The 12,590-nt window shown below is 45.5% G+C and overlaps 1 protein-coding gene across 1 annotated transcript; it reads right to left on the minus strand.

Moving 5' to 3' along the window:
• Positions 1-1,067: 1,067 nt before the first annotated feature.
• Positions 1,068-12,202, minus strand: Apobec1 (apolipoprotein B mRNA editing enzyme catalytic subunit 1). The gene is made up of 4 exons (XM_059257113.1): positions 12,168-12,202; positions 4,695-5,092; positions 4,042-4,160; positions 1,068-1,960 (listed from the first exon to the last, which is right to left on the minus strand). The coding sequence occupies exons 1-4, from the start codon at positions 12,200-12,202 to the stop codon at positions 1,832-1,834; spliced, it is 681 nt and encodes a 226-aa protein (XP_059113096.1). The 3' UTR covers positions 1,068-1,831.
• Between the last annotated feature and the right edge of the window lie 388 nt (positions 12,203-12,590).

Here is a 12,590-nt window from a genome sequence, read left to right on the forward strand (position 1 = left end):
TGCTCTGTCTCTCTGACCTTTCAGCTTTTACCCCAATATCTGGCTCTGGGTTTCTTATTAATAAGACCATTTAGCAATTTGTGTTACACCTTTGCCCACTAAGCAATCTCCCTGCTCCCTCTTCTGTTAGACTGATCGTTTGTTTGCAACAGAGTCTCAGTAGATAGCCCAAGGGCTGGCCTCAGACTCGTGGTCCTCCTGCCTCAGCCTCTGGAGTACGGAGATCAGAGGGTATACTACCGTGCCTAATACAAACCTTTTTATAGGAACAAGCGATGATACAGTTGTGATGTCTTTCAAGATAGAAGTGTGAGACTGGAGTCAAGAGAACATGCTCAAAGCCTGAAGAGTTTCTGTGACAAGACGCAGCAGACTCGCTGGGCGGTGGTGGCGCACGCCTTTAATCCCAGCACTCGGGAGGCAGAGCCAGGCGGATCTCTGTGAGTTCGAGGCCATCCTGGTCTACCAAGTGAGTTCCAGGAAAAGGCGCAAAGCTACACAGAGAAACCCTGTCTCAAAAAACCAAAAAAAAAAAAAAAAAAAAAAAAAAAAAGAAGCAGCAGACACGGAAGAGAGCAGAAGCCAAGCCGGAGGGGGCTGGAGAGAGAGACCACGGCCAAGTTCCAGATCCCAGATGGACAGGTGGATGAATAAAAGACAAAAAATGTGGAGGCTCAGGAGTTCAAGGTCATCCATGACTACATAGTGAGTTGGAAGCTTTTTGAGACCCTGTCTCAAAATAGAAACAAACCAAAGCAAGAAAATGCTGAGTTTGGCTCTAAGGAGGTGGGAACCCCTGATCCCCATGTGGACTAACATCTGGTCCTCATTTTTCTCACAGACAAACTCCAGTGGGTCCTGGGAGCCAAACAAACACAATAACACTTGATAAATGGTATCTTTCACTGCATTTGTTTAATGTATAGATATAGGACTGTGGAGACAGCTCAGGGGTAAAAAAAAAATAATAATAACAAATCACTTTTTTGAATTAACAATCTTCATTCATTCCCCAGAATGAATAGTAGAAAGAGAAAGAGAACCCTAAAAGCTGCTCTGTGACCTCCACAGGGGTGCCATGGTATGCACACACAACCCCCTCCACACACACAATAATAATAATAAATAAATACAATTTTCAAAATGTAAATGTAAGAATTTAGTACGGTCCAGCCTCTTCCAGTGCCCAGGGGGCTGTTGTATGCCATGGCGGTCTTTGGAGGGGCAAGCAGGCAAACGAATGAGCTGGTCTGAGTAGCTCTGTTATGCAAGTTGGTGAGGTGGTGGCTGCTGGCATAACTCAAAGGACTTAGCACACTGAAGTTCATATCTGTTGAGGCTGGCTTCAGATTTACTGTGTAGCTCAAGATGACTTTCAACTTATCATTCTCCTGCCTCTACCGCTCAATTACTTCGATTATAAGAATGCACCACCTTACTCAAGTCTTCAATTCCTGGATTCTGGATTTTGGTTTTTTAGACAAGGTCTCACTGTGTAATCTGAGGCTGGCCTGGGTCTGACTGTGTAGACCAGGCTGGCCTTGAACTCACAGAGATCTGGTGCCCCTGCCTCCCTGGTGCTGGGATTACAGGAGTGTGACCTTGTAATTAACCATACCTGGCTCAATTCTAGATTCTCTCTGTTTTCCTGGAAGTTCTAGGCATTGAACCCAGGGCCTCACACGTATAACTAGTACTCTACCCAAGAGTGTTAGCCTCAGTTCGATTTCTAGATTCTTCATGGCAGTCGCTTTTTAGTGGGTCATCATGGCTTGCTGTCAAAACAGTACACATACAAGGAGTCGTTTTATTCATCTCCAACTCGCAGAGATCATATCAACCCTGAGGCCCAAAGGATGTGAGGTGGAATCCTCTGGTAGTGGCAACCTTGAAGAGTCAGTGTGAAAAAAGTAAGCTGGTGTTGGTGTCTTCTTAGAATCTTTAAACAGGGCGGAAGTCCCTGAAACAAAGAAGATTTGATTTTATCCTCGGTAACAATTAACACTGTTATTACTGTGAACATTTAAAAATGTTTATTGGGATTCAGTTGAGCTACCATTTGGACAAGAATCCAAACGAGGCACATTTTCTTCCATAGCGTGACTGGCCTCCGCCTCTAGGGGAAACAAGACAGCCTGGAACACTGAGGTGTGTGACCGTGATGGGAAGGAGAAAACGGAATCACTGTGTGTCCCGTCTACCCCTTACACTGACTGACCCATTTCCTCCCCCTACCTGCTTCCCACTGAAGGAGGCTGGTTTTGACCGTGGTGGGGAGGATTTTGGAGCCACAGACTATATTTATATCCCAGGCTAGCCTTGGACTCAGGATCCTCTTTTTTTTTTCTTCTTTTTTTCAGAGTTGAGGACCAAACCCAGGGCCTTGTGCTTGCTAGGCAAGCGCTCTACCACTGAGCTAAATCCCCAACCCCTCAGGGTCCTCTTGACTCGGTCTCCTGAGTGCTGGGATTTCAAGCGTGTGTCATCATGCCTGATTTCAGATTATCTTGTTTCTCATTTTAAGATGAGTTAGCTAGTTAAATAACCAAATTTAAGTATAAATGCAAAAAAAAAAAAAAAATGAGATGAGAGTATATGGGAAAATCCTCAGAAGAGAAACACAAAAAAGGACACTTCTTTTTGCAGCAAAATTTTTGCCTGTGTTAGGGTCTGAGAGAAGTCCCAAAGAAGACCACCAGTGGCTATTAAAAAACTGCCAACATGTTGGGGTGGCAAATGGCGACCCCTGGAGCAGGTTGTAAGCTCCTTTTAAGCAGAGTTAAGGGACTTGCAAGGAGGAGGGGCTAGTCTGGGGCTGATACGTGGAGGAAAGATTATCTGGGGGTCTTATTGGTCAGAGACTCTAAGGTGGTTATGGACTTTCCAGCGGCAGGGTAGGGAAAGCTATCTTTAGCCTGCAGAAGTCTGGTGGGAGTCTGCTGAGCCAGCCCAAGGCAGAGGGACACCTGCTGAGCAGCAGAAGGCTGAGCGATGCTTGCTGATTGGTTGCCCCTGAGTTGTGGTTTCCCTGAAAACTGCTTGCTCAGCTCCAGCCCTGTTCCAGTAAATCGAAACTGAAACTAAGGCCTGGTGTCTGTCAGGGCTGCCGGGGAGAGCTTGTCAGGGCTCTGGTCTGCCCCCACCCCACCCCTTAAATAAACATACAAGAAAGATCCCGGGAGTGGGGCACACCCTAGTCTCAGCATTGAGAGGAGAAACAGACAGATCTCTGTGAGTTGTTTATATAGTGAGACCCTGAACAAAAAGGCAGGCAGGAAGGAAGGCAGGCAGGCAGGCAGGCAGGCCGCTCATGAGAGGGTCTGCAGAGACAGTCCAGTGGTTGAGGACACTGTGGTGGTGTGGAAGAAATATCCACATGGTATCTGGTGGTGGCATGGTTTGGGAAGCTCATGAGCTTTGAGGCCATGAAGCCTTGTTTCAGAAGATAGATCACTCACTGGAGCAAGTTTGAGAGTTTATAGTCACCTCCCTCCCCAGTTCCAGTTAGCTCTCTCCTGGCTCCTACATAGGGCTGAGATGTAATCTCTCAGCTTTCTGTACCCCCTACCTTGCCTCCCCAACGTTACATACAGGACTCCACCTCAGGATCTGTCAGCCAAAGTAAACCTTTCCTCCTCTCAGCCGCTCTTGGTCATGATGTTTACCACAGCGATACAAAGTAACGGATACAGGGTCAGACTGCTCCGGTAGAGGACCCAGAGTTCAGTTCCCGGCACCCACCTCAGGTGGCTCACAGCCACCTCTAACTCCAGCTGGGGGGGGGGGGGGGGGTTCTCTGCAGGCACCTGCACACTGGTAGCAGCCATCATAAAGACACACAGAAACGCATGTAAAGAGGAAGAGGAGGAACTTACTAGGGAGCCAGACATAGTATCATGAGACTATAATCCCAGTACTCAGAAGGTGGGGATAGGAGGATCAGGAATTCAAGGTCATCTTCTGCTACATAGCAAGTTCAAGGACAGCTTATAGAAGACCCCGTCTCAAAACAGAAACAAACAAAAAGCCAAAGTCACTTACTAGAATGATGCAGTGGAGTTCCAGTATATACAGCTTCATCCACAGATTTGGGTACCTTGGCCAATAAACTTCATTTGAAGGTGGGTAGTTGACAAAATTCCTCCAACAGTAACAGTACTCTAAGAAACACACAATTTGGTTCATTTCACAAACACCGTGGTACATTATTTAAAACTACCTGGGCACAGTGGTTCATGCCTGCAATCATTCATTCAGAAGGCTGAAGCAGGAAAACTGCAAAGTCAAGGCTAGCCTGAGCTACGTGTCAAGTCCAGAGTAGGACCCTGTCGAAATAAACACTAAAGATCAGGGATGTAGCTCAGTAGTTTCTTGATTGCCTCTCACGTATGCTTAGCACGTGCAAGGCTTCGGCTTCAAGTCCCAGGAGCAACAACCACAGAGCATGCGCTCTATGTAAAGACTCTGCCTATTTGCTGCTAGAGGTGGTCACGCTCCCTAAAAAGGTTCATTTAAGGTGGCTAGGGGGCAGAGGTGCCTGGAGTAGAGGAACGAGTTACTATTGCTCATCAATCCTTTGCTGTGAAGGTGAGACCTGGTTCCCCTCTTTGCTTTATGTTGAACTTTCACCTCTGGGATTTCACCCCAGCATCACCAACACCATCACCACTCTCTCAGGAACACTCGGTTTTTACCTTGCTCGGTCATGATCTGGATAGTCACACCTCTGCTAATGAGGTCCCTGAGTCCTTGCCGGTTTCGCTGATCCATGTGGTGATAAAGCCGGGCTACATAAATAAACAGAGTCACCTTGGGGTGTCGGCTCAAAAATTCTATAATGGCCTTGGAGCATTCCCCACAGGGACTCCAGGACAAGAACCAGATGATGGAGCACCTGGCGGATGGAGAAAAGTATCTTTCTGAAGTCATTTTTTCTATGAAATTGATTTCAACGTGTTTGTTGGTGTTTTGGCTCGTGTGCCTCCAGACGCTGTTCCTTCCGCCCCAGCTGATCTCGTAGAGCAGACAGGTCTCTTTGCGAAGTTCTCTCGGGTCAAAGAAGACCTCAAAGTCCTGCGGTTCAATTCTTCTCCTGAAACATAAAAAGACTCCCATGCAGTCTAAGAAACCTTTTTCCTCATGCTTTAAAAACAAAACAAAACAAAAAACAAACAAACAAACAAACAAACAAACAAAAAACCAAAAAACAGATCTTACATATTCCAGGCTGACTGGGAATTTGATATGGAGCTGAAGATGATGTTGATCTCTATTTCTATTTTATTTATTGTGTGTGTGTGTGTGTTTGTGTGTGTGTGTGGTGAATGTGTGTTTGCATGTATATGTCCACATGCACTTGCTCATACGTACATGTATAGCAGTCAGAGGTCAATGTTGGGCATCTTCCTCTGCCTTATTTTTCCAAACAGAGTCTTCCGATGAACCTGGAGCTCACTGGCCAGTAAGCCTCCTGGATCCACTTGTCTCTGTCTCTACAATGCTCAGGTTACAGAAACACGCCACCAGGCCTGACTTTTAGGGTGCTGGCAATCCAAAATGGGATACTTGTACTTGGTCGGTAAGCATTGTATCCAATGAGCCATCTCCCCAGCCAGACCTTGAACATTTGGTATCCCTGCCTCTACCCAAAGAACAGGAATCACTGGTGTGTGGGAACCTAGGGCTTCATGCATGTAGTCAAGTACCCCACCAACTGACATAACTCTCTGCCTTCTCTTAAAAGTTTATCTTTCAGATTGCCAGGTATGGTGACACATAGAATCTCAGCACTAAGGCGGCAGAGACAGGAGGATGACAAGTCTAAGAACAGCCTGGGTTACACAGCAAGACTCTGTCTCAAAAACAAAAACAGGAGCCGGGAGATGGCTCAGCAGGTAAAGGCACTGGCCACCAAGCCTGATGATCTGAGTCCAGTCTCCAGGATCCACATGGTAGGAGGAGAGAAGAGACTCCCAAGAGTTGTCCTCTGACCTCTACGCCTGTGCCAAAGCATGCACAGTGCTCCCCGCAAACACACACACACACACACACACACACACACACACACACACACACACGCACGCACGCACTAAGTAAGTGTCATTTTAAGAAGGGAGAGCACACCATGGCATGTGTGTATTTCACTCACCGCTGACTCTAGGTCTCCTTGACTAGTTGGGCTGGGAGCTGGCTGGGGAAGGGTGAGAGTGTGGCCACAGGATATTTACGGCTGCGGCTCTCTTCAAACATTATCTAGAACTTAACAAGGAACCCTATGGAGCCGGGGTTTGCCAGGGACAAAGCTTTGGGGATTTGAATGAAAGGAATGAAAAGGGCTCCGGGAAGTTCTAAAATGGGAACGTGGAAATGACTGTCTTCCCCCAAAGGCACAGCTTTAGAAGTGGCTATTAATGTGTAGGTGAGTAGGGAAGGAACCCATTTCTAACCAAGGGAGGGGCAGGGGCAGCAGTTTGTTGCTCCTATGCGGCGGCCTTGGTTTCAAAGACTCCCTCGTCACTGCATTTTGTTAACGGTACTGATGAAATTATTGTAAATGTATTTAATCCTGACTCGGGAAAACTTCGATTTTCTCCCCTTCTGCCTTTTTCTTCCGATGCTGGTCAGAGCCTAAGCAGGCCTTCCTCCCTAATACGGTAGGCTCGGCTCTTTCTCTACAGCTCCCCTCTACAACGTGGCTGCTTGTCCCCCCCCCGTGTGGCTGACCTCCGGGCTGACTTAAATCACCAAAGTTTTCTCTTTCTCTCCTCTGTCTTCCCTTCTGGGCAGCTGCTGAGATTCACAGCTCGTCCGTCCTGAGGTTTTTCTTTTAAACTCTCATAAAATTGTTCTTGCACTTTTTTAAAGCCCATCTTAAATCCTTTTATAAACATGACTAAGAATCCAGTCCCAATGGAAACCCAGATTTCCCCATGTGGAGACTCTGGAAGGAATCCCCCAAATTTCCAGCAATGTTATGAGCTATCCACCAGAGAAGACCTCTCAAACACAGGTCCAAGCCCATGGAAGTCTTTGTTAGCCACTACACTAGGTGTTAGGGATCCAAGCACAAGCCTGAGCCTCTCAAGCACAAAAGCCACATCTTGTGTTGACACATCTCAGTAGCAAGAGCAGTTAGCCAGAAGTGGAACTCCAGAAGCCAAAAGGCAAGTTTGGTACATTAGAGGCTTCCCCAGAACCATGGACTTTGACGGCTCAGGTCTCGGTTCTCTTTTTGGCAGGTGGTGCTGCCTACATGCTGGGTTCCAAAGCCTGAATGGTACTTCCATCATGGCGTCAGTTGTGCTAAGGTCTGGGGGCCTGTTACAGTACCAGTAATTTAAACAGAAACAAAAGATATAGGAGTTCTACCCAATCACAGTAATCACAGAGTGCTGGAGGATGTCTTTCTGTACGCTGTGAATATATGTTGTTCTCATTGGTTAATAAATAAGCTGCTTTGACCTATGGCAAGGCAGCTTAGAGGCAGGCGGGAAATTCAAGGAGAGAGACAAGAAAGAGAGAGGCAGAGTCTGGAGAGAGCCAGCCTGCCGCCCAAGGAGCAACATGCCAGCAGATCAATAAAGCCACGGAACATGTGCAAAGCGTAGATTAATAGAAATGGGTTAATTTAAGATATAAGAGCTAGCTAGCAAAAGGCCTGCCATAGGCCATACAGTTTGTAAATAATTTTAAGCCACTGAATGATTATTTTATAAGTGGCTGAGGGACCATGGGGCCGGGTGGGACCAGAGGAACCTGAGACCTATTGCTGGGCGGGACCTCAGAAACCTTCCGGCTACAATAGAGATGTTCTGGCAAAAAGAGATAAAGAATGCTAACGGAGTGAAAATGCAAAACAAAACAAAAACTGTAGTTTCCCGACCCCTCCCCTGCAATCTGGACCAGTTGGAGTCGGAACTCTGAGAACAGAACTTCAGATCCCCAAGGATGTATCAGCAAAATGAAAACAAGTCAACTAACAACAGCAACAGAAGTCTGGGAACTGGAGAGATGGCTCGGTGTTTAAAAGCACTGGCTGCTCTTGCAGAGGACCTGGGTTTGGTTCCCACATAGAGGCTCACAACCATCTGTAACTCCAGATCCCTGGGATCAGACACCCTCTTCTGGCCTCATCCAGCATCTGGCATTCATATGGTGCATGCACAGACATACATGTATATGTGAGCAGAACATTCATACACATAAAATAAATAAAACTAAGTAAATAAAGTCTGCTGAAACCATTTCTAAGTGATCTATAAAAATGCAGTTTTTCAGAGACCAACAAACTGACGGATCATTTTCAGAAAGAGCCCTCAACAAGAAGCAGCAGAAGACTGGGAAAACAGCTATCAGGACTTAACCCTTAGCCCTGACCTCTCAGAACTAACACAGGCCACACCAGAGACCGACACAGAGACTCACGTTCCCTTGAGAAATGCACATCCAAGAAAAGGACCCTTCAGGTGTGAAAGCCCCCTGGGGCCCGTGGGGAACAGGAAAAGGCAAATGCACGCCCGTGTGGTAGATAGTGAGTGAGCTTCTTGAGAAATATTTTGAGAAAACAATGCTTCACCATGGACTTAAGCCTTTGGATTTAACTCTGGTTTCTAGGGCAGCTTGATGAAGATAGATAGATGGTAGAGAGATGATAGATAGATAGATAGATAGATAGATAGATAGATAGATAGACAGACAGGTAGACGACGAATAGGTAATAACTCTGCCAGAGAGTGGGCAGAGCATGGATGGATCCTAGGGACCAGGTACACAGTGCTGGTAAAACATCAGCACTTGGGCATTCACTCACACTAGAGTGAGCGTCTCATGTGAAGGTGACAAGGGGATCCTAAAGCAAGGAAGATGCGCCTAGCCCAGCTTTTTAAACTTTTATCATCCACAACCCCGTTCACACAAGGCATTTCCTGTTTGGTTTATTAAGTGGGCCATACTGTAGGTGGTTTCTAAGTTACAAAACAAAATAAATTTAATGGTAATGATGTAGCTGGTTAGACTGTTAGGAGTTTCTCTTTTTCTTAAAGAGAAAGAAGCAAAACAGACTCTTAAAACACACAATGGCAGATTAAATAAATAAGAAAAAGACAAAAGGTTGAAACATGCTCATGTTTACCTCTGTGTGTCACCAGGCAACCTGATTTTCCACATGACAGAGGCACAATGACATGTCTCATTCCCTAAAGACACTGGGGGTGGGGGTGGGGGGCAGAGAAGGGGATGGGAGGGGGATGGGAGGAGAATGGGAGGGGGATGAGAGGGACATGGGGGCGGGCTGACTCCTCAGTGCTTGCTCAGAGGCACCACTAAAATCCCTCTGATTAGAGCATGAGACTTCCCGCTCAGCACACCCAAGCATGGCATGTGAAAGCCAGATATCCAGAATAACGTTAATATAGGAAACATTATTTTTAAAGTGATGTGGAATGAATGGGGCTGTGATGGTGCCCACCTTTAAATCCAACACTCAAGAGGCAAAAGCAGACAGATGTCTTTGAGTTCAAGGCCAACCTGGTCTATAGACTGAGTCCAGGACAACCAGGGCTACACAGAGAAACCTTATCTCAAAATAATAATAATAATAATAATAATAATAATAATAATAATAAAATTAATTTTAGAGTATGTAAAAAGAAAATCAGCAAATAAACTCATTTATTTTTTTCAAAAATCCTCTAGTTTTCTCTTTACAGTAAGTATAAGTATTGTCTGTCCCCTTCACAAGTGGCTGAGATTCACTTTTTTAACTATTTAATAAAGACAAGCAAATTTGCACACTGAAAAACAAACAATAGTCCTGTAATTTTTAAACGTCCATTTCTGCATGATTGAATTGGGAGACACTATGTCTGTCTTACCTCAGAGTAGGATCAACAACTGCAGGACCTGTAAACCAAGAGACGGCTTTGTTAAATAACACCCCAGTTCACATGTTCTAGTCTCCCAAATGCTATAGTCTTTCTGTACGCTGTGAATATGTGTTGCTACCATTGGTTAATAAAGAAGCTGCTCTGGCCTGTGGCAAGGCAGGCCATAGCCAGGCAGGAAGTCCAAGAGAGATACAGGGAGAAGAAAGGCAGAGTCAGGCAGACACCATCCAGCCACCCAAGGAAGAAGATGCCAGCAGACCAGTAATGCCATGGCCATGTGGCAAAATACAGATTAATAGAAATGGGTTGATTTAAGATGTAAGAACTAGCTAGAAATAAGGCTGAGCCATAGACAAAAGAGTTCATAATTAATATTAAGCCTCTGAGTGATCATTTTATAAAAATGGCTGCTGCCCAGGAGGGCCAGGCAGAACTGAGAAATTTCAGTCTACACCCAAATCTATAAATCATATCAGAAAATAGAAGCCAGTACCGTGGCCCACACCTCTCATCCCTGCATACTGGATGCTGTAGCATGAGGAGATGGAGTTCAAGGTCTGCCTAGGCTACACTTTAAGATCCAACTTGAAGAAAAAAAAATTAGTCTAATGGGAAAGTCACTTCTCAAAGGATCCAAGAGGTACAATTTGGAAATTATGAGATACAGATTATGCCTATCTTATTCCAGACGCTGTCATTCTACCCAACACACAGTAGCTAGCAATGCAAAGTATTGAATAATGAGTGAATGAACTTTACTAATATCTACTACTAGCATATTCTCGCCTCTATTTTTTTTTAAGTTTGTTCTGGGTTTACTGTACAAACTGAACATACTTTATTCAAGGTTTATAGAGTCTATTTTCAAACTTGGATTTCTAATAAACACAGAGAGACCCTACGTCCATGAAAGCTGCTTCTCAACTCTTACAGCCGTAACAATAGAAACGGTGAATAATAATTTGTAACTTTAAAAACTTTTTCAGAATCCCACACAACTTGGTTTAAAGTTCTGCTTTTAAAACAAAGCAATGTGGAAGGTCCCGAGTTTCGTCAATGCTCATCAGATGTTTTGAATGTCCAGTTTGATTACATACTTCCAGCCTACAGATATAGAATAGTCTCTGTTATTAACAGTAAAAGCAAGATGGGGGTGTCCCCTACAGTGCTGCTGGTCAGTGGGTTATTAAACAGTTAAGGTGGGGTGTCCCCTACAGTGCTGCTGGTCAGTGGGTTATTAAGCAGTTAAGGTGGGGTGTCCCCTACAGCATTGCTGGTCAGTGGGTTATTAAACAGTTAAGGTGGGGTGTCCCCTACAGCATTGCTGGTCAGTGGGTTATTAAGCAGGTAAGGTGGGGTGTCCCCTACAGTGCTGCTGGTCAGTGGGCTATTTTGCCGTTCTTCCATTTTGGCCATTTCTTGGTGAATTGTATGCTGTGCTGCTCTCGGTATATTCTCCAGTTTTCCAGAGTCAGAGGTTTTAAGGACAGAAAGGGTTTATGAAGCACTGTCATGATTACATCTTCCACAGACAACTGTCCTTGGAAGAACTTCACTTCCACCGTATGTAAACTGTTGAGTAGGGTGTTGTAGAATGTTCCTTTACACTATGTGAAGATGTGTCACTGTGATTGGCTTAATAAAGAGCTGAACAGCCAGGTGGTGTTGGTGCATGCCTTTAATCCCAGCACTCGGGAGGCAGAGCCAGGCAGATCTCTGTGAGTTCGAGGCCAGCCTGGTCTACAGAGCAAGATCCAGGGCAGGCACCAAAGCTACACAGAAAAACCCTGTCTCAAAAACACCAAAACAATAAAATAAAATAAAAAATAAAGAGCTGAACAGCCATTGACTAGGCAGAAAGAGATTAGGTGGGACTTCTGGGGACAGAGAGGACTCAGAGAGGAAGCATGATGGACAGTACAGAGTAAAGGTAACTGGGCCACAAAAAAAATGTAGATTTAAAAATATGGGTTAATTTAAGTTAAAAGAGCTAGTTAGAAGCAAGCCTAAGCTAATGCTGAGCTTTCATAAATAATAATAAATCTCCAGGTCATTTTTTTGTGAGGTGGTGGCCCAAAAGAAAAATCTGTCTACAGTACGGTGCTTTTGCTCCTGACAATTTTGATCTCTTTTTTTATTTATTTTTTTTTTTTTTACAGCTTTTTGTATCTGGTTTGTAATTATCAGAACCACTGTCTCCCTGACTGTAGCCTACAGAAGGAAGGGTTCATTCCTTCCCAGATGGCTCCACCACCGCCCTGGCTCACCACTGCCCTGGCTCACCATCGCCCTGGCTCACTACTGCCCTGGATCACCATCGCCCTGGCTCACTACCGCCCTGGCTCCACCATCGCCCTGGCTCCACCATCGCCCTGGCTCACTACCGCCCTGGATCACCATCGCCCTGGCTCACTACCACCCTGGCTCCACCATCGCCCTGGCTCACCACTGCCCTGGATCACCATGTCTGTGTGTTGTATGTGGTGCTGGGGTGGGACCCAGAGTTTTCGGCATGCTAGTCAAATCTATACCAACTGAGCTACATCCCCAGACTGTTCATTTGTTTGTTTGTTTGGGGGTAGGGGGTATCTCATATTGTAACCTAGGCTGGTCTGAAACATATTATATTGCCCAGGCTAGCTTCAAATTCCTTGTAACCCTCCTGTTTCAGCCTCTAGACTACTAAGATTACAGGCGGCAATTACC

Source organism: Peromyscus eremicus, chromosome 3, assembly GCF_949786415.1.
Source record: "Peromyscus eremicus chromosome 3, PerEre_H2_v1, whole genome shotgun sequence".
Lineage (NCBI taxonomy): Eukaryota > Metazoa > Chordata > Mammalia > Rodentia > Cricetidae > Peromyscus > Peromyscus eremicus.